Source organism: Bactrocera tryoni, chromosome 4 (genome assembly GCF_016617805.1).
Source record: "Bactrocera tryoni isolate S06 chromosome 4, CSIRO_BtryS06_freeze2, whole genome shotgun sequence".
In the NCBI taxonomy this organism is placed as follows: domain Eukaryota; kingdom Metazoa; phylum Arthropoda; class Insecta; order Diptera; family Tephritidae; genus Bactrocera; species Bactrocera tryoni.
The window spans coordinates 44,932,444-44,958,255 of NC_052502.1; the positions used below are offsets into that span (position 1 = coordinate 44,932,444).

General features: G+C 35.9%; 7 protein-coding genes across 8 annotated transcripts; 3 read left to right on the forward strand and 4 right to left on the reverse strand.

Moving 5' to 3' along the window:
• Positions 1–61: 61 nt before the first annotated feature.
• On the reverse strand, positions 62–1,817 carry LOC120775823 (diphosphomevalonate decarboxylase). The gene is made up of 5 exons (XM_040106178.1): positions 1,604–1,817; positions 1,442–1,512; positions 1,237–1,354; positions 397–1,181; positions 62–333 (listed from the first exon to the last, which is right to left on the reverse strand). The coding sequence occupies exons 1-5, from the start codon at positions 1,653–1,655 to the stop codon at positions 181–183; spliced, it is 1,179 nt and encodes a 392-aa protein (XP_039962112.1). The 5' UTR covers positions 1,656–1,817; the 3' UTR covers positions 62–180.
• Positions 1,818–2,568: 751 nt separating this feature from the next.
• Positions 2,569–6,286, reverse strand: LOC120774082 (coatomer subunit beta). The gene is made up of 8 exons (XM_040103410.1): positions 4,482–6,286; positions 4,272–4,401; positions 3,683–4,208; positions 3,461–3,622; positions 3,263–3,399; positions 3,064–3,200; positions 2,892–2,997; positions 2,569–2,834 (listed from the first exon to the last, which is right to left on the reverse strand). The coding sequence occupies exons 1-8, from the start codon at positions 6,077–6,079 to the stop codon at positions 2,769–2,771; spliced, it is 2,862 nt and encodes a 953-aa protein (XP_039959344.1). The 5' UTR covers positions 6,080–6,286; the 3' UTR covers positions 2,569–2,768.
• A 122-nt stretch (positions 6,287–6,408) lies between these two features.
• On the forward strand, positions 6,409–7,755 carry LOC120774083 (putative inositol monophosphatase 3). Its single transcript, XM_040103411.1, has 2 exons — positions 6,409–7,068; positions 7,132–7,755. The coding sequence occupies exons 1-2, from the start codon at positions 6,537–6,539 to the stop codon at positions 7,668–7,670; spliced, it is 1,071 nt and encodes a 356-aa protein (XP_039959345.1). The 5' UTR covers positions 6,409–6,536; the 3' UTR covers positions 7,671–7,755.
• Positions 7,756–8,356: 601 nt separating this feature from the next.
• On the forward strand, positions 8,357–11,488 carry LOC120774476 (putative zinc metalloproteinase YIL108W). Its single transcript, XM_040104133.1, has 2 exons — positions 8,357–10,167; positions 10,767–11,488. The coding sequence occupies exon 1, from the start codon at positions 8,572–8,574 to the stop codon at positions 10,108–10,110; it is 1,539 nt and encodes a 512-aa protein (XP_039960067.1). The 5' UTR covers positions 8,357–8,571; the 3' UTR covers positions 10,111–10,167; positions 10,767–11,488.
• On the forward strand, positions 10,799–15,115 carry LOC120774477 (glycolipid transfer protein). Of its 2 annotated transcripts, none has more exons than XM_040104135.1 (4): positions 10,799–11,942; positions 14,156–14,211; positions 14,309–14,566; positions 14,671–15,115. In XM_040104135.1, exons 1-4 carry the CDS (start codon positions 11,828–11,830, stop codon positions 14,833–14,835), a joined length of 594 nt encoding a protein of 197 aa, XP_039960069.1. In that variant the 5' UTR covers positions 10,799–11,827; the 3' UTR covers positions 14,836–15,115. The 2 variants fall into 2 exon arrangements, with proteins under 2 accessions (XP_039960069.1, XP_039960070.1); XM_040104136.1 differs by having other exon boundaries at positions 14,309–14,585; positions 14,671–14,835.
• A 39-nt stretch (positions 15,116–15,154) lies between these two features.
• LOC120774478 (transmembrane protein 17) lies at positions 15,155–16,140 on the reverse strand. Its single transcript, XM_040104137.1, has 4 exons — positions 15,963–16,140; positions 15,801–15,904; positions 15,610–15,723; positions 15,155–15,531 (listed from the first exon to the last, which is right to left on the reverse strand). The coding sequence occupies exons 1-4, from the start codon at positions 16,000–16,002 to the stop codon at positions 15,250–15,252; spliced, it is 540 nt and encodes a 179-aa protein (XP_039960071.1). The 5' UTR covers positions 16,003–16,140; the 3' UTR covers positions 15,155–15,249.
• A 2,708-nt stretch (positions 16,141–18,848) lies between these two features.
• LOC120775116 (gamma-tubulin complex component 5) lies at positions 18,849–23,356 on the reverse strand. Its single transcript, XM_040105134.1, has 7 exons — positions 22,727–23,356; positions 22,165–22,638; positions 20,764–22,095; positions 19,889–20,026; positions 19,389–19,832; positions 19,096–19,321; positions 18,849–19,015 (listed from the first exon to the last, which is right to left on the reverse strand). Exons 1-7 carry the CDS (start codon positions 23,237–23,239, stop codon positions 18,972–18,974), a joined length of 3,171 nt encoding a protein of 1,056 aa, XP_039961068.1. The 5' UTR covers positions 23,240–23,356; the 3' UTR covers positions 18,849–18,971.
• Positions 23,357–25,812: the final 2,456 nt, after the last annotated feature.

Genomic DNA, 25,812 nt, shown 5'->3' on the forward strand with positions numbered 1-25,812 from the left:
TTTCCAAAGTACACACTTTTCGCACTTTCATATACGATGGAAGAAAAAAATTTTAGTTTCGTTTATTATTTATTGATATATGTATAGAAAATATTTATTGAACAGTTGCTCTGCGATCACAATGTTTACATTTTTCTGCTTATGACTTAAATGAAATATATCCCAAAGGCGTTTTTACTCTTAATTTTCAAGTGGTAAGCCATTACTGATATTTAAAAGGCTTTTGCTTTCATCGAGACGTTGTGGTCCTGTGCCAATCCTTGTATGAATTACATATTTAAAAAGATTCTTATCATTTTTAGGTAAAGTACCATTATTGTAGAAGGCGTCGATCTAAAAAAATATATTATATTTAAAAAAAAAAGTCTTAATAAATTCATATAAATTTCTACGTACCTCTTTGGGTTCACACTTTATCGGTATGCCCTTAACATATTCTACACTGTCTCCCGCATCATTCGGAAAACTGTTTTGTATTGCCGCCAATGCAGCACTTACATCTTTTTCTAAAAGAAATAGGCAAGCATTTGATCCGGCATCAAAAGTATAAGCCAACTTTATTTCGCCTGCTGCTTTATTAAAAGCGTGAACAAAGTCCACAATTGCATGTGACACATCATTCATGTATGCACATGGTGGAAATGTGTCTAAGGCAATAGCATGAAATTGATTCGAATCGCGCATAGTAATTTCTGCCAATTTAGGGAAGTCATGGTTTTTTATTGCATCGATCACTGCCGCTATACGCTGTGGTACGCAATGTTGTGCACGATATGTTAACAAATCTGATGTTTCTACGGCACGTTTCATACCGTTAGTCGAGCTTGTTTTCTTACGTGAATCGTTTACCACCAATATGATGATATGAAAGTCCTGCCAATGCTCTGCCGTTACAACGGGAGAGCCTATTGAATCACTACCATCATTGCGTGTACCCATGCGCCAGCGTACAAAACCGCCGTGCAAGCTGCGACATGCAGAACCACTTCCTTGGCGAGCAATTGTCGTCAATTCTTCATTTTCCACGCCATACAGTTGCGCAAGTGTATATACAAGACAAGCGTAACCAGCTGCGCTTGACGCCAAGCCCGCAGCAGTAGGAAAATTATTACGCGATGCTATGTGTAGCCTCCAATCTATGGGGAACTTTAGTTTTCCTTTAGCAATAGCAAGTTGTTGTACTAAAATATTGAAATTTAAAAACTTATATCCATAATACTTCGACAATAAACTTACATTCCTTCACACAACGCATTAACCGTGCGTTCTGCTCAAATGGCACCTTTTCGCCATTCAACCACATTACGTTATCTTTAAAGGAAGCTGAAGCAGCTGCTGTTGTTTTAGCGCACATCTAAAATGAATTTCCGTAACAAAAGGTTTTTGTTTACAATAATTTACATTTAGGAATTAAACATAAGTATATTCAAATGGAAATTACCTCGTCGGTGTTAAGGGTCACACTGAGCGAGTCGTTGATGGGTAATATGAGTTCCTCATGTCGTTTTCCCCCTTTAAATAAAGTCATATTTAAAAACTGTTAACTACTTATGTATTGTATGTATATATGTATGTATGGCTTGAAAAGTGAAAGTTTACTTACAATATTTGATTAGTGCAATGTTTACAGGTGCAATGCATGTTTCAACAAACATTTTCAAGTAAAAAAATATATTATTTATTAACACTTTGCTTAATTATTTATATTAAGTAGTTGCTGCACCGCTAACTAAACACGACTGCTCCACTTTCCCCAAGTAAGTCACTGGCAGTTGGGGCCATTTTTTGGTGCAACTTTTTTACCGTGGAGTTGAGTGATCGCACACATTCCAAATGTTTTTGCATACATTGCACAGCTGTTTAGCAGAGTTGCTGAGTTTTTGAAGCATCAAAATATTGTAAAAGATTATTGACAGTGGTGGCGAGAAGAAGCTAAAAATTAATTTTGTTTCAATATTTAACGGTAAATCAGTTACTGTAAACTCAGTAGGTCTCTTATGCATGAAAAGGGCTTTTGATCGGTGAAAAACTGTAAATACTGATTCCTTGCGCACAAATTGCTAAAGTAGTAGCAAAGTTTGCGAAAAGGCTCCGCGAAATGGGTCACTCGACTCTATTACCCCAAGTAGATCGACAGATTTTTTTATGAGCTGAGGCTCAATGAGGTGTTGTGAATTAGCGGATGGCATACAAAAGATCGAAGTTAACTGTGCATATCCCGCATATCTATGTAAAGTGCTATGAAAGTTTAGCGATTTTCTTCTTCTTCCGTGTGTGTATAAATTCAGTATTTATGTATTTCGCTATGAAACACTTTCACACACACTAATTACAAGTCAAGCTTAATTGTCCGAAAAAAGATTACATTTTTTTTTCTAAATTTTAATTTCATACATATATTTTTAATCGGTGTATGGTGTATGGAGTATGCAGTATATATTTAAATATTTTATTTCTCGTACATAAAATAAAGCGTTGCTTTTTATTCTATTTAATAGCTGGAATTATAAGCTTTTCAAAATCTTTATAGCAATGATATACTAACAAATAAATGGTTTTACATACATGTTAACGTATAAAGTACTTTGTGTGCGAATATTCGCTATTTTAGGCAACACAAATAAATCAAATATAATTAAACAATAAGAAAAAGTTTTCACCCATACAGTAATGCACTAAGTTTGAAATGATGAATTTCGTAAACGGATATAATTAATACACTAAGAGTTCAAACTTAAATAAGAACAATTTGCCATGTCTGTCAGCATTTAAGCAGCCTGCACTGACTGTTTCTGCGACGAACTGATCTTATCACCTAAGCTTAGTGCCATGCCCTGAAAATACAAATATTTAGTTAAAAAATTAATTTGATTTGCTAATTTTAATAGTACCTGGCTTTTAGCGCGTATGCGTATGTGGCCGGTGACCTTGGAATCGGGATCGTCCACAGGTTTTTCGATGCTTAAATTGGCAAGGGCGTTTTCACCAAAGATTGATCTTGAATACAATAGACATTTAATGCATTGATTTTTATAAGTTTCATTGGCCAAGCTAACTACTCACTTCGCATACATATTTGCAGCCATAAATCCACATTGGCCGCTGAGTGCCTTCTCCGGAGTCAAACATTTCATGTTGGTGCTCTTCAACAAATGCTTCAAATACTCATGCAAATCGGTGAATGTAGTGTTAACCGTTACCTAATGAAGTTACAAATAGTACATCAATTATTTATACAATTATTATCAATTAAAATGCGCACCTTATTTTCCCACTCGAAATCTTGCCACATCTGTCTAAACTCAGTGTCAGTGCACGAAGCGGGTATGATATAATCCATAATGTCAATGTGTATGGTGTTCAGCACAACGACATTTGTATTGATGCTCGTGTCGTAAACTGCAAATATACATAATAAATAATCTCAGGCACACGCAAGTTAACTAAATATTCTGCTCACCGATATTTCCGAAAATTATGCCATTCTCAGTGGACGACACTTTCACATTTGCCTTGATGTTGCAGAAATCATGGGGCGCCAACACAACTGGATGTGGTCGTTCAACCAATTTCAAATCACCCAAAGTTGCCAACTCGAGTGTACAGTTTTGTAGCGTATCGTCTGTGATTTAAGAGATTTCGTATGAGCGATTTTCGTTTTTAAACAAATTTTAGCACTTACTTGTTTGATTTACAATCAATACATCCAAGACGATGTCGTATTGGTTGACATTTACATAAGCCTCAGCGTAGACTGGATCAGAGAAGCCGGTCAATTGTGTTACCTTATTGAGTTTGTTATTTGGCGAAGTGATGTCACTCAAATTGGTTGATTTTGTGCCGGCCAACGCTTGATTCAAACTAGTTTCGAACACGTTCTCGCCCAATTGATTGTCACGCCCATTAGATAGTTGTGCAAATCCAACCGGATCGTCAGGTTGTACCTTAGCAGCAGCACGTTGTTTCTCTTTCAAAATGCGTTGATCCTCTTCATGTTGGGCATCCAGCATTTTGCCAAGTGCGTCACGGCAATAATGTTGGAATACTTCGACTGCCTCTTTGGTGCGTTCACTCAATGTGCGCAAGCAAATGAAGATACGATCTATGTCATCATTGGTGATAGGTTTGGTAGGGAAACCGGATTTTCCAAGATGCAATATGGAACTCATAATGAGCATAACTTGTGTAGTCAAACGATTTTGTTGACGCTGCAGGAGGATAGAATGTTTAGTTGTGTCAAGTTATATAATTTTAGCTAATCAATTACTAACCATATCATCTTCCAACTCGGCATATCGTAGTGCTAGTTTAGTTAGAGTGGCTGAGAGTGCAGCTCCAATGAAGAAGTCACCATCCATTAAATACTGGCGTAGTGGTGGTCGTTTCTCCTTCTTTGCGACACTGCGAACGTAAAACAAATTAGAATTTTACCAAACTAAAGGTATTTTATTATTTGGTCAATGAAAGAAAATTCAACTTACGGCGCCAAGCTGAAAGCACTTTGGGTGGCATATGTACCATCCGAGGTGACTTTATTGCCAGCAGAAACCGTGTTGGGCTCAGTGGCTTTCTGCCCCTCATCGGTTTGTTCACCCGCTAAACGTTTTTGCTCCGCTTCAACCATCGGTATTTCTCCCAATGTCTGTATTATGGTTTCGGTTACTTCGAGTATCTGCTCTTTGTTGTCTACATATTCACCTAAGATCCAGACTGCGGCACGATGTATTTTCGACGATTTTATTTGTGGGAATGCTTCAATTAAACGCTCGATAATAAGTGCACGTAGTGAGGGGAATTTCTGTATAGCCTCACGTATGAAAATCAACACATCAGCTGCAGCAAATTCATTTGTATCGGAAAGGAATTCCACTAAAACGGGTATTACATTTGCGGCCACATCAGGGAATTTTATGGAGCAAGAGTGTAATGTGCGTACAAGCAATTGGCGATACTTGCCAGTGTCCTCGTGTTCAACATTATGGGTTTTAGAAACTTCTTTCTTTAATACCAGAACCATTTCCTCAATATTGCGTGAAGAGACTAAATCCATGGCAAGTGCCAACGTCTTACGTCGCACTTCGATATCGGGTGCTGCCAATACACGTAGTATATCCATTACTAAATCTTGCATTACTTTCTCCATATTTTCATTTTCTTTCATAGCAATTAAGCGATCCAACACAATAAGTTTGACATTGTTATCGCTATCACCGACAATCAACTCAATATAACAGCTGGCTGCGGCACGAATAGCGGTTGGTGCAGACGATAGTGTAATGAGTGTGCCGGCCGCTTCATAACGCACAGCATTTGATGATGAATTAAGCAGATTGTAAATGCAACGTATAAAACGTGAGCGTTCTGCTGGATTGGCGTGACACACTTTATAGATGAGTTCAACAATTACCAATTGTAGAATATCACCAAAGTTGTTAACTTGGTCAATGCAAGATGCCAGATAGTTGAGTGCACGTTCTTGATCAGCATGCAAGAGCATCAAAAAAGCATTTCGCTTGCAAGACATATCTTGCTGAGTTTCCAAGAAATTAGCAATCAACTCTGGACCGTCTGGCACTAACCAATCAAAGTTTTTGTATATGGTGAAAATGGCCAAAACTGCATTTCGTCGAACGTAGGAATGACGATGTTCAAGGCAAGCACGTATGGCTGGCATGAGTGGCTCCAAAAGCTCTGGCTCTTTTAGTTTGCACAGGAAACGTAGAGTTGAGCCGCGTAGAAATTCATTGGGATGTTGCAAGTCCTTGCGGTATGCATCACACACCAATATCATTTCTTGCAAAAGTTTGCCATCTGCTGAGGTTTTCGGCACTATCTCCCAGAAGATGAGTAATAGTTTTTTGATTTGATGATTCTGTACCGGAAGCACGAATCTGATGATAGTCATTATCAGACCAGATAAACGTTCTCCATTCAATAACATTTGTATAACTTTTTTCAATGTCTCGATTTTCATATTGGTATCTCCCTTTTCGAGGTCTTGTTTAAGTTGCATCTCGTTCGGTACCTCGATGTCCGGCGAGTTGATGATTGTATAGCAAGGTCCCTCGGCCAACGCCATGTTTGTTACACAAATTTATCAAGTGGTCTTTTCTGTACTTATTTAGGGAATTAATTCAAATAAATATGATTTATACAACTCGTGCACAAATATGGAATACACTCAAATGTTGTTTAGATTACACAAATTGTATTTAATTTTGTAATTTTCAAGAAAACATGTATTGTGGAAATATAATTGACGTGTCAAATACTCAGCTAATATTGTGCTTCTTCTTCCGCGAACATTTACAATCGACAGTGACATCTGTTCAATGGCATTGCCAACCACGATGCAATTGTCATAATTTGTAACGTCAGATGACGCTCCAATTTGTTTACTGTTCAATTGTTGATTTTATTTGTTTTTGTTTGAGAGTAGTAAGTATAGTTTTGCTTGGACACGACATCAAATAAGCTTTCCTATCCAAAACTGCTGTGGAGGTAGGTTGCTCATATAGAGTTTATTGTAGTATTCTATGAGCTATACGAAGCGCAGAGAAAAAATGGGGCGCACGATACATATTCATCGAGTGCCCGCTGCCATTGCCCTCATCACGATAACACTTATTATAGTGTATTTTGTGAATTTCCATGAGGACGAACGACCCGCTGTATATGGCTTGCTACGCAATCAAAATAAGGTGAATTTACGCAAGCTACTGATTGGTGCCATACAGGCAGCACAACGCGGCGGATTGGAAGTACTGGATGTAGCTCAATCGCGAGATTTAAGAGAACGTAGTAAAGGTAAAACAGACGAGGGTGCAAACGATCCATTTACGGATGCGGATGGACGTTCCCATTGTGTCATGAAAGAAGGGCTACATCGTATTTTCCCACGAGTTAAAATATACTCTGAGGAAGACAAAGAAAGCTGTAGTAACGTGAATACTTTCGATTTAGATCCCACAGTACTGCATGAAACGGCCAACTTGCCCAATGAATTGGTTGATATAAAAGATGTCACAGTATGGATTGATCCTCTAGATGCAACTCAAGAATTTACGGGTATGAACATTTGACAGCTGTCTTCTTTTTGGAAAAATTATTTATTAATGAAAATTTTTACAGAAAAACTTTATCAATATGTCACGACCATGGTGTGTGTAGCAGTAAAAGGAAAGCCCATTATCGGAGTTATACACAGTCCGTTTATAGGGCAAACTGCGTGGGCTTGGGTGGATCATTCAATGTCTGAATATTTAGCATCTATACATCCTGTCAATCCAGACACTTCAAAACCACTTATTACGGTATCACGTTCTCACGCAGGTAGCGTAAAAGATTTGACACGCAATGTTTTTGGTGAAGAGTCAGAGATCTTAACGGCTGCCGGCGCTGGTTATAAAGTTCTGCAAGTAATATCCAACAATGCCACGGCGTATTTGCATTCAACGAAGATTAAAAAATGGGATATTTGCGCGGGAGATGCTATTTTAAATGCGCTTGGTGGAGCTATGACGAATCTTAACGATGAGCTGATTGATTATGGGCCAGAAGGCTCACCAGTCAATGATCAGGGATTATTAGCTACGCTTAAAAATCATGATGAGTATATCGAAAAATTGATGGAGTATAGAAAGAGACGCAGTGTGTCTGCACACAGATAGTTTGAAAGTTTTTGAAATAAGGATTTAGAAAATAGGTAAAAAGCTCAGGCTATTATTCATAGGTTATATATATTGCGTAATAATAGAACTGTTTTTGTACTCATACTAAACGTTCTTGTGTTTCAAAACAGTAAACGTGCGAATAAAAAACGATGCGTGTGTTAAAAAAAAAAAAAAAAAATATGTTGATTTATTAAGTTCAATGAACCGGCATTAGTCGAAAGTCCGCTGTAGGCTTCATTACATAATTATGCCAATCGCTAAACTTGCTTTTGTATAAAAAACCTGTTTGAGGTAATTATTAAAATTCTTTCTTCAGCATCTTATCTCTAGCTTTTGATGTCAATATATTAATAGAAAACAAGAAATAAAAGATTCTGGTAAACAACCTAAGCTTTAATTATCAATAGTTTTTTCCCCATATGTTTAAAAAATTAATTTAAATCTATACATATTTACATATATATATGTACATATGTATAAGAACACATATTTACATACATACATATGTATATAAGGAAAATATGTATATAGAAGATGTGTTGTTATACCTTATAATTTTGAAATCGTACTTTTGATTTTACTTAGCTCCAATCCCCACGCCAAAAATGACTAGAAGAATATATAGTATATAGTATGTACACATATGTATATACAAGTGTTTGGAAATAACTGCGTATGCATTTGTTTTCGACACCATTGTATTTTTTTATTTATTACCAAAGAATCACCACCGTACAAGCGGCACTATATACTACAAAAACAGCTGATTGCTGCACTTCTTACTTTCCTTTCACTTTTCAGCTGACTCCGGCCACGGCAGTTAAAAGCATTTGTTATCAGTACTTAACTCAAATGTTATCAGTGTATTGACCTTAATTAGTTTCTAATAGATAGTGCAATGATTAGCGATGATTGTGTGCACAAGATAGAACTAGATAATCTAGAGAACGGCGAAATTATAAAGCACACGATACTACTAATTAAGGGGCACATTCGTCAACAGCGACAGGCAAAAAAGTGTAGAGAGCAACACATTTTACTACGAGTAAGGCACGATGATAGCGTTCTAGAGGCAACTTGGGAGTTGCAGATACAATCGAAAATTTCCAGAACCGGCCAGTTCAAACTACTTTGTGATTTTGCCCAGCATGAACTCGAGACAGTCTGCACACGAACACCACTGATTCTAAATTTTAGTTACTGCAACATTGCGTATCAGTGTGAGATCCTGTATGAATCTACCGCTTACAGCAAAAACAGTTATAGTCTGCAAGCATTGTACATCAAATGTGTGAATCAGAAGTCTTTAGCGGCGGAGCAAGTGCTTGAAAATTGTGAAAAAATCAATTTGAATCTACGCTTGGTGCAGTCTGTATATGCCGAACAGTTGCGATCTGCTGGTTACGGTAGAAGAACTTTTACATTGAACAGCGATTGTAAAGTATTTGAATCACGTTTAACATGTGAAGAAGTTTGGGAGCAGTCTGAAGAAAGTTTGTGGCAAAATTTTGCAAAAGAAATACTTAACTCGTCTACTTGGAGTGGTGAGGAAAAATTGAAATTTGTTGCGTTCATTGGTTGTACAAAATATGATGGTGCAGCCGTAGCAGTCTCAGGAGATTTCTCTTATTCAAACATACGTAAACATTTGAAGGGCCACGCAGCCCTAGGTGGCGGTGGTCTAGCGCTTTTTGGTGCAGCCTATTTATATGCATGGCCACAGAGCTTTAACGAAATCAACGCATGTTTTGGCAGCAACAAGTTGGTTGATCTGACACAATTACCAGACGATAGCAACTATCGGCGTACATATGGCGGTGTTTATGCAACTACTTTAGGTGCCGTAGTGCATGAAATTGGACACACTTTCGACTTGGGTCATACTAGAGATGGTGTGATGGGCAATGGTGTCGATTATATTAATCGTGTTTTTACAATAGACAATTTGACCGAACATCTACCGGATAGAATCATACAGCGACCGTTGCCAGAACTGTGTACTGAAATCGCGACGCGTCCACGTTTCACACAACTCAAACGTGCCACAAACACGTTTTTGGAAAAGTATCACGAACAGAAGATAAATGACTCATTTTATTTTACGCCAAATTGTGTAATTATTTTATCTTATAATAAATGGTTTGGAAATTCGAACGACTGTAATGCTGAAGAGAATACGGCTGATGTTCCAATAACCTATGATGCTGTTAATAGTTGTGTGATTGTTGAAGGACACGAGAATCCACTCTGTCTGATAGAGGTGCGCAGTGTTGATAACAGTTTAGTGAAATATTGGTATGAGCCGCAGTCAAACAAAGAGTGCAGTGAAGTTTATAAATTCTACTTGCCAAAGGAAGCGCTCAAAGCGCTCGGAGAGAGTCATTATTTGTTTGTGTTAACACGGTCGGGCATAACAAAGCGTTTTTGTGAGCATTAAAATTGTTTCATACAATGAATATTAAATGTGTATAAGTGTTCACTGTGCTTCAAAAATGTAAGTATAAAATTTAAATGTATGTAAATATTCCAGGGAATTTCTAGCTTAATTATAATCGGTTTTACCTAAAATAATTGGGGAATATACTTTATAGCTGTATGCGTTGTAAATATATAACTTTATTATAAAAGGCTTAAAACATTATAATATTTCAATATTTTGTGCTTCCGATTAGGTTTAAATTTCTCATTAAAAAAGTTCTATGGTTATTTTTTGGTGGAAATTATAAAACATTTTTTTAATTTTTTAACAAAAAACGAATCATGAGGTATGGTTTTTTCTTTTTAAACTAATAATGATTTCTTAATTTATTTGTTTTTTTTGTAGTTTTCTTAAAAAAAAAGTTTTGTAATTTTTTTTCAAATTTACACTTTCTTTTTAAAGAAAATCCGTCCAAAAAGCACATATGAGATTGTTTTTTTTATCACATGAGGAAACTCTGTAAAAATTTGTAAGTAATTTTGAATCGGAAGGGTGACCTAATCGGAAGTGATTTCATATACATGCATATGTATGTATGTTTGTAATAAATCTTTAAACTTAGATAATTACAATCTTTTCTCTAAACAAACTATCATATTTTCGTTATTTTTCAGTACAAGCATGGCTATTTCACCGAAATGAATCTAAAACTGAACTCGAATGGTTTGAAGGAATTCAATATTTATTTACATTGCAGTAAAGTTTTTTGATTAAAAACAATATATACATATGTATGAATATTCTTTTGATGGTAAACAAATCGGTAATCAGAGTCACAATATCAACACTCACAAGCATACACACGCACTTACAGCAATATAACACAAAATACATATGAAATAGTAATCTGTGCTATAATAAGCCTCACATACATACATACCTACATAAGTATGTATTTACAATAATTACAACAATAGTTGACTGAAGTGGAGCTACTCGAAAGTAACCGCAAAACAAGAGAGCAACCTTTCTTTGAAAACCTTGATGAACTAAAAAACGAATTAATTGTGTATTAGCGCTTAACCAGCAGTTTGCTAGTTGTCGCCTTGAAGCCGCCAAAGTCACACTCACGCAAGTAGCTTGCCAGCCACGTTAGCAGTTTGAAAAAAAATTAAGACGAAAGCGCGACTCAATCATCGATAGTTTAGTAAGCTACTAAAACAATAGCAACGAAAGCTTATTCATCAGCTGACATCGCAGCCTCTAAGAAGTATTCGCAACAAGTTTTGAAAAACAAAAATTTCCAACTATTTTAACAAAAAAATTAAAGGCGCTGCCTAGTTTTGAAAAACTGTGAACTTGAAAAGATAGACGAAATAAATAAATCTACTTGAAATACGTGTAGATCTACATATACATATGTATGTATAGAAGTATATTATTTGTAGTTACTATGTGTGCAATACAAATATAGTGGGGATTCCAACCGGAGCATTTATCAGCGATAGTTGTTTACAAAATAAATGATAAGATAAAGTCGAACCATATTAAGGCGAAATCGAACCGAGCATTTAACGCTTTGATTTTTGTAAATTTTGTACGCGCCCATCAATGTAGGGAGTTGCACGCGATTTGCCGAAAGGAAATATAGTGCGCGGATAAAATAAATAAATTAGTGCATCTGCAATTGTTTTATTATCAACACAAATATAAACGAGTAAAAAGCGCTGCAAGAATGTCAACTCCACGTATACAATTTAAAGCATTGAAGGGCTTCCCGCCAGCCACTAAAGATAAAATCGAAACCGAAGCATTTCTGGAGTCTGCAAAGGAAATTGTGACCGTTATTGGTGAGTTGGCTTGAAATTGAATATGTAGCTATTTGAATGTATTTATGTGAAATAATTATGTAAGAGTTTGTAAACACATACATATGTATGTATGAACATTCAATCCATATATTTATTTTAGATTGATTTATGCCCACTTCACTTTATCAATGAATTTTTTTGCACGTTTAACACCCATGTACATATGTATGTATGTATGTGTATGCACTTAAGATTTTCTAGTATAAGTTTTGCACAAAAGTGTTTTGAATTCAAAAGACAGATTTATTGCAATATGCACAGCACCGATAAGTTTGCACTCAGCTCTTCATTTATTTATTTATTTTTTTGTTTTATTTATCAAGTCTTTAGCTGTGTATAATTTTTATTTGTTCGCAATAATGTTATAAATCTTTGTGGCTGTTATCGCATTTATTTATTTGCATTTTATTTATGGTAGATATCACACATCGCTTATAAAAGAGGTTACACCTGCATTTATTGACATACTCATCATTCTGTGATTAACTAACATCACAAAAACTTTAGTGTGAATTGTGCTATTTTAAATATCTTCTATCTATCTATCTGAGATATCACGTTTGGCATTGCTTAACTTTTTAATTATTTTATTTATAGTAAAATAATATTGAATTGATGTATGTAATGTATGAAAATTTTTATGAAGCATTTTGTTTCTTGTCTTTATCTGTCATTTTTACCTTCTTTTAAAATAACTGAAAATTGTTTTTATGATTGATTAAGGCTGATAGATGGATATTAAAGTATTTTCCCCATGATCTAGTGTAGAATAGGTAATTTCATACATACAAACTTAATTACATACATGTATTTACAATTTACATATTTTGCCTCATTTGACACAACATTTGTAACACCGTCGGAAGCGTCGAAGACCCTATAAGGTGTACGAGCACATGTCTATAGAAAACATGTTCGTCTGTATATGCGCGAACTAGTTCCTCAGTTTATGTGATCTGAATATTTTCAACCGTCCTTCTTTTCCCGAGAAGTTTGATAATTTCTTGGAACCGCCAATATCGGTCCACTACAGTATAGTGCTGTCATACAAACTGACCTATCAAAATCAAATCAAAATATTTTCATGAAATTTCACCAAACTTTTTGGCCAAGTCAACACTACCGGGTATATTGCTTAGGTCAGATCACTTTAGCATATACATAGTTACCTTACAAACAAATCGATCAAAATTAGGTTTTTATATGGAAAACTTTTTTATTTGACAAGATATTTTAACGTAGCAATATTTGTATATTTTGTTCAGATCGGATCACTATAGGATATATGTATGTATGTAGCTGTCGCACAAATTTCTCCAAGAAAATGCAGAAAAAGACCTTCATAATAATCAATTTTCCTTATTATTCCGTTTGAAGATTGAGATGTTTAATAAATTCTGAGTCAAAAAATTAAACTAATTTAAAATTCGCGTAGGTTCGTTATTTCCCTTTTACCGTAGTTTGAAATTCGATATTTTAAAGTATAATTTGAGGTAAAATCAATTTCGAGTTTTGAAATAGTAGGTCAGCTTAACTGAAATCATCAATACTCGTATTAACTTAAATCGACTTAAGCTATTTTAAACTGAGCAATACAAGTTCTTCAAAAATTCTGCATTTGAAGCTTTCTTAATAAAGACTGATCCATTTCGAGCTTCCTTACTTTTTTAAAGAAAAAACACAGAAATTTCAAATTAAAAGTACCTCTGCTTGGATCACCCGTTATTAACATTCTATTTGTAGCATAAAAAATCAAGCACACAAGCATTTAAAACTCGGCCCATCCTCATTATCATTGCATAATTATTATATGAATATTATTACTCAATGGGTTTGGCCTTTCCTTCCGCCAGCACATAACCTTATCTTTTCTGCATGTAAATCGCTTAAAACATTACAAATTTATTGCTCATATATAAACATCAAACAAAACATTGACAATTACTCCAAAATTGCGTATGGGGTATTGGTTAAGCAATGGTGACTCATAAAAATTAATGTTCGAAATCAGTAACGAAAGGGAATCACTTTCGTTGCACGTTATCATTTATTGCTAAATTGTTTGTTGTTGTTTCTAATAAAAGCATGTTATCTTTAATGGTTCTCTACATACGTGTATTTGATAAAAATGATAAACATAAAAAAGTGTAAAAACCCAACCACACTTGTACATATGTATGTATATCTTGCAGAGTCCTTTGGCAAACTATTTACACCTGTGATAAGTGATATGAACGGCAATATTACGGTAGGTTAATGATAACAATTTCAATTATTAAACTGTTATCTATTCAATAATATCAATTTACCGTTAACACGCTGAAATTAACCTCACATTTTTACAGAAATTAACAAAAGTCTATAATATGGACAAAATCAAATATGTTTACCTGGAGGATATGATCATCTTGAATGTAAAAGTGGACAACTTCGCTGCGGACGCGCTTTTGTGGCTGAAGCGTGGACTACAATTAATTTGCACCTTTTTCGAAAACATATTCTACGACGCACAAGCGACGGACGTGCTGAAAATACATTTGCAGAATGCATACGAGCGCACGCTGAAGCCTTATCACGGTTTCCTAGTGCAAGGCACCATAAAAGTAGGTTGTTGCGGTTGTGGTGAGCAGGAGAAATAGCAAAAATCAATAATAAATAGGTTATGAGTACTTTTTCATTGAAAATATTTTTTTTTTTTACATTGCAGATAATCTACAACTGGGTGCCCACACGCTCACAGCTGATCGGTACGGGCGAGGCGCACGATGAGAATCTGCAAGAATTGGAGAAATTTCTACCGACAATGCGCAGCCACTTGAATCGCATCGATGCACTGCTAAAGCAATGCAACGTTGATAATGCTAAGGTGTGAGAAAAGTGCAGTGCAGACCTGTTTTTTTTATTTTTTACTATTTTTTTATAAACGCTTAACCAGTTGATCCAAAGAGATTGCTATATTGACAACACATGAGTATAGCGCTTAATACAGGCCAGTTTGAACCATGTTATCATTTATTGATACATGCATAATTTATATATTAAGCATTTTACGTTAACGACCCATGTTACTTTAATGTATTTTAGCATTTGATAAATATTTGAAGGTTATATGTAGTACTAATGTTGCCTTGCAATTATATTTATAATTCAAATTGAACTTTATTATAAGCTTTATTATGTCATTTTATTTATTTATTTGATAAAATTAGATAATTTGTTGCAAAAACTATGTAAAAATTAGAATAAATTAATTTTAATTTATTTAACAACTATGTATTTAACTAAACTATAGCACATTCCATGTGTCCGCAGCATTTGCACTTTCTTTTTTGGCATTTCGCATTTGCAACGCGATTTGGCGCTTCAGTTTGTGCAAATCATTTTGATGTTTCGCAAACATATGCCAGGCCCACATGCCGGCTATCAATTCAATTAGCATTAAACAAAACATTAACTCAATAATGAGATATATGAGCGTCCAATCACCACGCACGGCGAGAAAGAGAAACGCGAGTAACGGCAGTTGTATTAACGGTGTTGTCACAAGAAAGATGCTCAACTCGCTGATCTGTTATTGAAATACAATTGTTTTAATTTTGTGTAAAAAAATCTGTAAGTTCATCTGAAAGGTAACACACATACACACCTCTGCGCCCAAGTTGCCTTTATAGCCCGCACGTAAGCGATAAACTTCGGCCAACAACGATAATATGTAGGCGACTATAACCGCACGTCCATAAAAGTCCTGCAACTCTGACAACTTTTTTGAATGGAAATGGAAAAAATATTAAATTATAAATTTGTTTTGCTAAAACATTTTACATATGCTCCACTCACATTATAGAGTATATAGCAACCGTAAATTATACCCCAAATTAAGGACATGTAAACATTGATTAGCATAGCGGCTTGTAGCCAAAGGTTGGCGTTGTAAGATATGTCTGGAAATACAAATTAAAAATATATGAAACATATTAAAAATTTATGATTTTTGCTTACCCTCCACGCTGGATTTTGTAGGCATTTTTGTGTTGGACATTTTGAATACTTATACGGCAGCGATTTGAAGTCAGTTGTGAGCACTAAAAAATAACATACTGTATGTATATATGCATTTATACAAGTATATCTATGTAACCAAGACGACCCATTTGTTTGAAAACAACCGTAATATGTGTCAAGCAATTGGCAATTTGAGCAAAAACTGGCTGAGTAATGAAACTTATGTGGGCCGAGTTTTCCTGCTATTTCGCTGTGTAGTTTCTCTTTTCAGATACTCACGGGGGTTCCAAAACTCTAAATCACAATTCAAATGATTTTCAATTCCTATTTTAATTTGTTCCTGTTGTTGAGGCTATTGTCGCATTAGTGTGGTGGCAGTATAGAGTCACATAATGTGTGCACCACATGAGTCTTAAGGTCTCAACAGGTCTTAAGATGACTCCAACTATTACATGTGTTACATCTAACCGAAATGGAATTATGATGTAGCCTTTTTACGAAAGCGCAGCAGAAAAATTCCCTCAGTTCCGGGTTGGACTTAATGTCAGCAAGCATCAGGAGGTTATGGAGCAACAGTGCTGCTAGGTGTTGATCTAAATATGATGACAATATTAAATTATTACTTTCCGATCCAAACAGGGTTACATCGTCATCGCCCTTGGCTGGATAAAATCCGGGTCAGTATGGTAGAAGTGGCTGTTGTGGGAATTTCATGAGTTATTGTCCAAGGCAACTGTTCAATCTCCGAACATATTCTTTAGAACGGATTATTAAAGCAATCAAATTCAAGAAAAAGATCTTTTCCCTTATCAAGAACCATTAATTCGACTTGAAGGTGTTATTTATAGCAAAACGTTTGCACCCAATTAGCATAGAGGAAAGGCACTCCTTGGATAAATAGGGTAGTTCTGTTGTTTTATAGAGCGAGAAATATTAATTTTCTATCTGCCAGCTTAATCCAGAGCCTGGATTTTAGTATTGAGAAATAATGCTCAGGAGACAGTTCATGAACACGTATATACTGGAAAATCGGCCTATAAAACATAAGTAATTAGGTCTACAACTCTGGTTCCGCCGTTTTCCAATATATGTCTCTAGGGTCAAACACTGGTAGATTAAATCGTTTTATATCGATCTTGGACATTTGTGTCAACACTAACCCAACAAAATATTTGTAGAGATCTGTTTGCATTCAAAATTTATTCTCAACTGAAAATGTCACTTTTTGAGCCGAATTCTCGACATTTGCGGGAAATTTTGCTTTTCTTTTTTAATTCCAAGAAAAGTGCAGCTGAGGCTCATCGAATGCTTTCGGATACGTACGGTGATGCTGTCCTAAGTGAAAGAACATGTCGCGAATGGTTTCAACGTTTTAAGAATGGTGATTATGAAGTCGAAGACCGGCATGGTGGTGGAAGGGAGAAGATTTTCGAAGATGCTGAATTGGAAGCATTACTCGACCAAGATGCGTTTCAAACCCAAGAGGAATTGGCCGAATCGTTGCAAGTGACACAGCAAGCCATATCAAAACGCCTCAAAGCCATGGGGATGATTCAGAAACAAGGAAACTGGGTTCCTTACGACTTGAAACCAAGGGATGTCGAACGGCGCTTCTTTGCATGTGAACAGCTGCTTCAAAGGCACAACCGAAAGGGATTTTTACATCGCATTGTAACTGGCGGCGAAAAATGGGTCCACTACGATAATCCTAAGCGAAGAAAGTCATTGGGAAAGCCTGGACATGCCTCCACGTCGACGGCAAAACCGAACATTCACGGCGCCAAAGTCATGCTCTGCATTTGGTGGGACCAGCTGGGTGTGATATATTATGAGCTGCTAAAGCCAAGTGAAACCATTACAGGAGATAGATACCGAACGCAATTGATGCGTTTGAGCCGAGCATTAAAAGAAAAACGGCCACAGTACGAGGAAAGACACGATAAAGTCATTCTCCAGCATGACAATGCTCGGCCTCACGTCGCAAAGGTGGTCAAAAAATATTTGGAGACGCTGAAATGGGAGATCTTGCCCCACCCGCCGTATTCTCCAGACGTTGCTCCATCTGACTACCACCTGTTTCGATCGATGGCACACAGTCTAGCTAACGAGCACTTCATTTCTTACGAAGAAGCCAAAAATTGGATTGATACTTGGATCGACTCGAAAGATGACGAGTTCTTTCGTTACGGAATACGCATGTTGCCAGAAAGATGGTCAAACGTAGTAGCTAGCGACGGCCAATATTTCGAATAACATGTCTGTAACCGTTTTTATACAATAAAGCCTTAAATTTACAAAAACAAAACGGCGGAAGCAAAGTTGTAGACTATATATCTATGGAGAAATGTAAGTTCTGACAAATTCAGATCTTCAGTGACTCTGAACGGAATCCAAGGGTTTCTCAAAATCCTATCTGATATCTGTCATTTTCTAAACGAGTAGTTACATTTTTCATTCAAGCAGAGGCCTCATTAACGCAAATTCAATGGATTTTTTCCACAACTGTTCAGATAACATTTCCGGCTGCAATATTCTAGGAATTATGAAGGAGGGGAAGTTTTGTTGTTGTTGTATCTGCGAAAACAACTCTGAAGTAATTTGGAGGAAACTGTCAAGCTAAAGTGCTTGGCCGAATAAAACCATTCCAGTTATCTAAATCCGAATATTTTACTATTTTGCTAGATTCAAGATAACTAAGATGATTGTGACAAAACCAACACTTTAATGCTGCTATATTTGGATATGAGTATACATACATATGTAGTCCATATGTATGTATGTACATATATATTTTCAGTCAAGCATTCATTAGTTCATTCTGCTTACTCCGTTAACTTGCCGCGTTTACAAGCCTCTAGTATCGAACTTCATTAAACATTTCAATTAAATTGTTTCGTATTTCATAATTCATGAATTTTTTTCGCATTTCGAAGGTTTAACAAACTTATTAAATATTAACGATAACAAATGTATGAGTATTAATGATAAATCTGCATGTATGCCTTATTAGTATGGTAAACTGGTGTTGAAAGCAGTGCTTAGGCCCAACACTGCAAAGTAAAAGACGAAATAATTAAAATATGCATATATGTACATATTAGGAACTGCATTAGCTGGTAAGATTACTTACGAAATGAATTGTTTTCAACATATACTTCAATGTTCAGCTTATTTGCCATATACTGATGGCAACGTATGTATGTCACCTCTATGGCTTCGATTTGTGTATGTGCAACATAATCAAGCTCTTCGGAACTTGCGTTCATATCCACCGCCGCCCAGGGATTACGCTTAATTTCAATGTATTTCACACAACTGTTCCACTCCAGGCGCAAAATATATGTTAAATTCAGTATCTGAAAGACGACAATAAACGAAGTTATAGATATAATTTGTGGTAAATTATCACAGTGTTATGCTCACCTGATCTACACCCGTTTTCAACGAGGTGAAATTATCTGTTAAGAAGCAATGTTCACATACCGTATTCATATATGAGCGATGCACAGTTACCATTTCTTTGAGATTCGCGCATTTCATGATCTTTTCGTCTAATTGCTCGCCCATCGCTTGCAGCACGTGTGTCATGAAATGAAAGTGTAGACTCTGTAGTGCGAATAGCATCCAAAAGCGTAACTGTTCGAGACGACGCATTAGCAAATCGGCCATTTCGTATGGTGCATAGGGTCTTCGGCGTTTGTGCGCACGTGGAAATTGTAGATTTTCCAAAGTGGTTAGGCCCCATTTGACTTTCAGTAGAAAGCGAAATACTTTATTATATGCCTCTAAGTCCTTTGGTGTTATCATATGCGCTAATTCGGTGCTTAAATTGTATGATAAGGATAGTTCCGCGACTGCTTCATGAACCTGCAGCGAAATAAATTAAAATAACTTAACGGCTATAGTAGGCTTGATTGTTTTACCCTAGTGGTGCGACTTCCGAATGTCGAGCAGATCTCTATACGAAATAATGAAGACATGTCTGGGAATTTAGCAGATATTATATCATCCAGTTGTGAGGTTAGTGAAAACGCATTGGCCCAGCCCTCGCCTGATTCGATCTGTTTGCATAAAATACAAGAAAAGCATTAAATTCGAGTGCACGAAACAATAATATACTTCACAGGTGCATTTCTAAAAGCATAAGAGTGTATAAAATGATCTTTGTCTTAATTATGATCAGTGAGCTTGTATGGCAGCTAGATGCTATATTGGTCCGATCTGGCAAATTAATTCGGAGGTTATAGCGCTGCCTTGGAAAACAATATTTGGAATATTTCGGGAAGATATCGTATCTAATAAAAAAAGTTTCCATACAAGAATTTGATTTTGATCGATCAGTTTGTATGGATTTGTTGTATGATTGTATTACATATGTACATACATATATGCTATTGTGTTCCGAACTGAACAATATATTCAGAGATAGTACCGTTGCCCTGGACAATAGTCCGTATCAAATTTCGTAAAGATATCTTGTCAAATAAAAAAGTTTTTCATATAAGGACTTTATGTTTATCGGTCAGTTTGTATGACAGCTATATACTATAGTGCTCCAATACTAGTGATTCTAACAAATGAAGAGCTTCTTGGGGACAGGAGACATTGTGTAAAATCTCTCGGCGATATCTCAAAAACTGAGGGACTAGTTCACTTATATACAGACAGACGACCCGTCACGCTTATCATTTATGTATTTTTTGAAGGGTCTCCAACGTTTTCTTTTGCGTGTTACAAACTTCGTGGCAAACTCAATTTGATTCACTCAAAATTTTCGTAAAATTTTCCATTCAAATACCTGTTTGAATAGTTTACTGTAGAACTGATGCATTATATCGCTCGCCTCTAGTAAATATATCTTACGTATGTTCCGCAAATGCTTCAAAATATCGAACTCTTCCCGATACAACTGCATTACAAACGAGTTTGCGAATGCAATACGGGTTTTGAGTATGCGACTCAATGCATTCAAGACCACTTCCTCTGTGGGTAGTATGTTTTTCGATTGTTGAAATTGTTCAAAAATCTCTAAAGCAGTCGTTTCCTCGTTTTTTGTAGGTCCACTTTTGTTATGCGTATCGCATTGATCATCCGATGCGTGTTCGTCATCATTTAAATCCATATTCATTGTGAAAGCCAGTAGTAAGAAATCATCGTTTGTTGTTAATTTTTTGAGTATTTGGTCATCCTCATTACAGTTTTGTGACGTATGTTGCACATCTGCTTCGTTTACACCTGCCTCACTACCTATTTCATCAACTTCATCGACATTGTTACACATTTCATCACTTTCAATTTCCAGCCTGTCATTCTCTTTGGCCTCTCTTGCTGCCTCGGTGATTTGTTTTTGCAAAATGCGCACATGTCTCAATACATCTTCGATGAAAACGTTGTATAATTTATCTTCAATAGCATCACAAGCACTACGTAATTCGCCAATACGGTTAATTTCATAGAGGAGATTTAACGTGCAACCAGCTTCGAGTGAATGTTCCAATAAAAGTTGGAAAAAACTATTCTCAGTTATCATTTTTGAGACTTGTGTCGACACGAAGAATGCTTTCTCTTTATTCTTATAAAATTCACGCACACGTATACTTTGCCCGGATTCGTTCACACGTTCGATTATGAATTCATTATGCCAATCATCCAGGCGGCCTTCGGTCCACCACGTGTCGGCAATGATTAAGAACACTCTTACTGATGCGAGGAAAAGCGACATTGATAGATTCGCTTCAATTGTAGTTGTCGCAGTTCGATTGCAGTGAATCAAAGCGGCTAATAAGTGCGTACTTGAGATGTGTGCTGGCAGTTGGCGTATATTCAAGACCGCTTGTTGATGTATGTTATGCAAAATGGAAAGTTTGGCAAATGTAGGTCGCAATTTATTGTGTAAGCTGATGACAGTGTTTATTTCACAGTCAGGTTGAGTTATTAAGGTCCTTTCGCATGACAGCAACTCATTCCAGATAGGGTCGAGTAGTAGTTCCAAGCTGGCTGCATAATGTTCTAATGTATTTGGTGGTGTATAATCATCCGAACCGTATATGAGCTTGCTGAAATTGCGCAACTCTTGCATCATGCGTATATAAGGCAGAAAATGATTTTCTAACATTGAACAAAGAGCAATCTGAAAAGTTTATAAAAAAAAAAAATAAAATTTTGAAATACACCCAAAATTAAAATACGAGCTACATACCGATCTTGTGCTGGTCAGTGTGACATTTTTTCTAATTTTAATGTTTTCACCATTCACATGAAAAAATTTGCATGTTTGCGGCACTTGAAACATCCAAAATATTTCACGCAACAAACAATATTCCGTAGCTGTTTCGGGTGGATCACGCTGACGTTGACTTCCTGCAGTTTTATGAAGATTATGGTATTCTAATGCGAAATTCGCTTCGCTATTTGTACTCTCTATATGCGGCTGTACTATTCTAACACCTTTCTCCCACCAAGAATTTTGAACAGTAGTTAGCAGTCGTTGCTCAGCCGATTTGCTATCGAACGTAGTGCAGGAAAAACATCTTCGTGGTGGTTTTAAATCATCCATTCCACGAGGTGGTACTGGTGTGTTGGATCTTGTAGGAAAGGAAATCTCATCTGATGATCTGACTTCATAGTTTGCATATAAACCCATAAGTTCATCTATTGTTGCATCCGACCAGTACTTGAGAGAAAAAGTAAACATTAGAAGTAATTTTCAAAACATATTTTAACAAATTTGCACCAGATGATATCATATATTATATACTAACACTCAAATCCGAAGAACTACTATAAGAGTGTTCTAATGGTATAAAATCTTCCTGTAGCACCTTCTTCCAATACTCGGTCTCATTTTCAGCGCAATTTTCACGTACAAGTTCTTCATGCTCCTTTAAGAGCTTATCAATTTTGTCTTTATTTTTACGTAGCGCACCAGTGGGATTGTTTGCAAGCGATAGTAGAAAATCTAGTAATGACCATTCTATATCAACTTCATAATGCTCTTTACAGAGTGGATGTTGAATGACCTCATCGCATAGTCTGCCAAGATGTTCAGCATACTCCAAATTATTGTCGACTGCAAATTTTTCTTGTATTCCTTCTATGCGCCTTCGCACCTCGTGGCTGTTGGTGCTCAAATTGCGATGGTTTCGTATGATGGACCAAGCCATTTGTTCGTAGCCGCGCAAATTTTCATCATCATCCGCGAAACCGGTGAGCGCTTTAACAAGTAGTGGTATATTCTCGCGTATGATTTCATTGCGTTCCTCCTGCACAGACATTTCGCTTTATAAATAGTCGCAACAATATTCCAATAAAAACATCTCTTTGAAATTATTAAAGTATAAGTTCTAAATATACAGAATTAAATGTTTTTATTTTTGTTTATATTCCTTATGTACCGTTTACTATGCTTCCTCTTGCATATTTTAGCTGAAAGTTCACAGTAAAATCATTCACAATAAACTTTTTCCAATAAAATATGTGATAATAAATGAGTGCTATTGGAAACATTTAATTTTTTAAATTATTATATTCTTATATTTTATTTTCAAAAAGAATTAATGAATAACTACCACTAGATTATTTACATATCGGTGGTTTTTCATTGTCAATCTATACAAAACAAAAATTTTCAGCGTAATCTGCTGCTGGGCTATGTTTACTCATTCGCCACTTCCGTTAGTTTGCCTTATCGGTAAAATTAAATTTTGTAGATTTTTATTGAGTTAAAGCGCTTTTTTCTTTTTGTGTAAAATATATATTATATTTAGTGTTTGAGTAGTGAGCGTGTGTAAAATGAAATATAGCATTAATATATTGTTTTAATAACGTAAACAATTTATAGAAAAATGTGAAGCATTCTACTTTGGCAAAATCGTTCACCGGACATAAATATGCGTCGTTCCGGACGTTCTCGCGACAGTTGGGTCTACGTAATCGGAACGGACACTGTTTTTTACACGTCCAAAGACTGTCAAACCGGCAGCATTCCTCCAAATTACTTCAGGAATGTTTTCTGCCATCACAACAACAACATCCCTCGGTCCCGCGTGTGTGCGCGTTTGCGTATGTGTGGCTTTTCCTGTCCGTTCAACGGTCTACTTATTTGTTTATCCACATTTCATAGCGAATAATTGAAATGTGTGCATATATTTAATATTTTGACGATTTGTGATTTATGTTTCCGGTACAAGCTTTTGTAAGCAATCATTTTATGAAAAGTTAATTATCTTGATATATTTATGGAAAATAATTTAACATTGCGGTTTAACGTTTTCAACTTTTGTATCACCGGTTTCAATAAATACAAAAATTTATTTAAAGGTAAGTACAACTTTTAATTTGCAATTTTTTTTTAACACTTTTGATTAAAAAGTAAATTTTCATTCTTAATGTGATGTGGAGATGAAAATTTTATTTTTAATTAGAAGTTTCCTTGTTTTTTATTTATATATTTTCATATCTATCTCTAATATTTCGTTTTCCAAGTTTTAAATTATTATTATATACTTATTCTTAACATAAATTCTGTTAAAAAGTATATAATGCATACATCGAGAAAAAATTCGCAAAAAAAGTGTTATTTTTTATTATAATTTGGATGCAGTGTTTCCTCACATATAACAATCAGTTCAGTGTTTGTTTTCGCTTATTAACGATAGGAAGGTGAGCTAAAGAATTTCGTATTGCGATGATTATTTTAGATACATAAGTGTGGAAAAAGTGCAAATCTATGAGATCTCAAAAAATTTAATATTTCGAAAATGTTTCTTTACCGCACTACAGCTCCCAATTCAGTCATGCGACTGTTCACGAACGCATTCGCAGCAGTCTTATTAAAAACTGAAAATTATGTCAAAGACAATGGATATATCGACCAGTTCAATGTCAAGACTAATGCTGGACGATCTTCATATGAAAGCCTACCGTTGGTCAATTGATCACCTTCTGACAACGCGCTTGAAGAAAATTAGACCCAACATATGCAAGCAGCTTCTTCAGCAACACGCAGTCAACGGCCATAAAAGTATCCTTTTCACTGTTGAAGAAGTTTCTAATATACAAAACGATAAAATCCACACCTTCCAAATACGCAAAGATGTTATTCCAAGGTTTCAACGCGAGCACCACCCAGTTGCTATAAAGGTTTGGTGCGGAGTCTTCTGTTAGGGCGGCTCCTCATCACTTCTGTGAAAAAGTTTTTAGGGTAGTAAAGCAGTCAAGCAGTACTCTCTACGATAGAGAGGTCTCCCAGTAAGGTTTTGCGCCAACACACAAGGCAAAAATCACCTAATAGTGGCTTAAAAATATTCCTGGCTTCATAACTGTTTTGAGGAGTTTCAAGTCTGTATGAAAATCCCTATATGTATTAGTGTGTGTTCATTACATTCGAGAATGTGATAATGTGAGATAATTAAATATTTTAATAATCCGAAAATGCGCTGCTTTCAAATTCAGTCCTTTTTTTATACCTTGAATAGGGTATATTAAGTCTATTATACCTTGAATAGGGTATATTATGTTTATTGCGATGTTTTAGATTGAAACGTCGGAGACCCAATAAATATATATATATAAGATCAGCATAACGAGCTGAGTCGATTTAGACATCCCCTTCTATCTGCCCGTCTGTCCGTCTGAATATATTGCTCATTTGTCGAAACCGCCGAAAACGGGTCACTCTATAAAATAGCTGCTATGCAAACAGTTGTGAAGGGTGTTATAGCTTCGGAAGTTAACGTTTTTGCTTGTTTTATCACGCAAGTGAGGAAAGTTTTTTGAGCGGCATTCACTTGCGAATGACCAGAAACGATTCTTTACATTTGGCTCAAGCAGCTCACAATTTTCGGTC

Excerpts from the sequence above, each read along its gene's own strand:
- LOC120775116 (XM_040105134.1), bottom strand. The coding sequence starts at position 23,239 with ATGTCTGTGCAGGAGGAACGCAATGAAATCATACGCGAGAATATACCA. Across the intron at positions 20,027-20,763 it reads ACAGTAAACTATTCAAACAG|ATCGAATCAGGCGAGGGCTG; the intron begins GTATTTGAATGG and ends TTATGCAAACAG. Across the intron at positions 19,016-19,095 it reads TGTTGAAAACAATTCATTTC|TGTTGGGCCTAAGCACTGCT; the intron begins GTAAGTAATCTT and ends TTTACTTTGCAG.
- LOC120775823 (XM_040106178.1), bottom strand. The coding sequence starts at position 1,655 with ATGTTTGTTGAAACATGCATTGCACCTGTAAACATTGCACTAATCAAA. Across the intron at positions 1,355-1,441 it reads TGACCCTTAACACCGACGAG|ATGTGCGCTAAAACAACAGC; the intron begins GTAATTTCCATT and ends AATTCATTTTAG. Across the intron at positions 1,182-1,236 it reads AATGCGTTGTGTGAAGGAAT|TACAACAACTTGCTATTGCT; the intron begins GTAAGTTTATTG and ends TCAATATTTTAG.
- LOC120774476 (XM_040104133.1), top strand. The coding sequence starts at position 8,572 with ATGATTAGCGATGATTGTGTGCACAAGATAGAACTAGATAATCTAGAG.
- LOC120774083 (XM_040103411.1), top strand. The coding sequence starts at position 6,537 with ATGAGCTATACGAAGCGCAGAGAAAAAATGGGGCGCACGATACATATT. Across the intron at positions 7,069-7,131 it reads TGCAACTCAAGAATTTACGG|AAAAACTTTATCAATATGTC; the intron begins GTATGAACATTT and ends AAATTTTTACAG.
- LOC120774478 (XM_040104137.1), bottom strand. The coding sequence starts at position 16,002 with ATGTCCAACACAAAAATGCCTACAAAATCCAGCGTGGAGG. Across the intron at positions 15,724-15,800 it reads GTTGCTATATACTCTATAAT|TTGTCAGAGTTGCAGGACTT; the intron begins GTGAGTGGAGCA and ends CATTCAAAAAAG. Across the intron at positions 15,532-15,609 it reads AAGGCAACTTGGGCGCAGAG|ATCAGCGAGTTGAGCATCTT; the intron begins GTGTGTATGTGT and ends TTTCAATAACAG.
- LOC120774477 (XM_040104135.1), top strand. The coding sequence starts at position 11,828 with ATGTCAACTCCACGTATACAATTTAAAGCATTGAAGGGCTTCCCGCCA. Across the intron at positions 14,212-14,308 it reads ATATGAACGGCAATATTACG|AAATTAACAAAAGTCTATAA; the intron begins GTAGGTTAATGA and ends ACATTTTTACAG. Across the intron at positions 14,567-14,670 it reads TAGTGCAAGGCACCATAAAA|ATAATCTACAACTGGGTGCC; the intron begins GTAGGTTGTTGC and ends TTTACATTGCAG.
- LOC120774082 (XM_040103410.1), bottom strand. The coding sequence starts at position 6,079 with ATGGCGTTGGCCGAGGGACCTTGCTATACAATCATCAACTCGCCGGAC. Across the intron at positions 3,623-3,682 it reads ATTGATTGTAAATCAAACAA|ACGATACGCTACAAAACTGT; the intron begins GTAAGTGCTAAA and ends CTTAAATCACAG. Across the intron at positions 2,835-2,891 it reads GCATACGCGCTAAAAGCCAG|GGCATGGCACTAAGCTTAGG; the intron begins GTACTATTAAAA and ends TTGTATTTTCAG.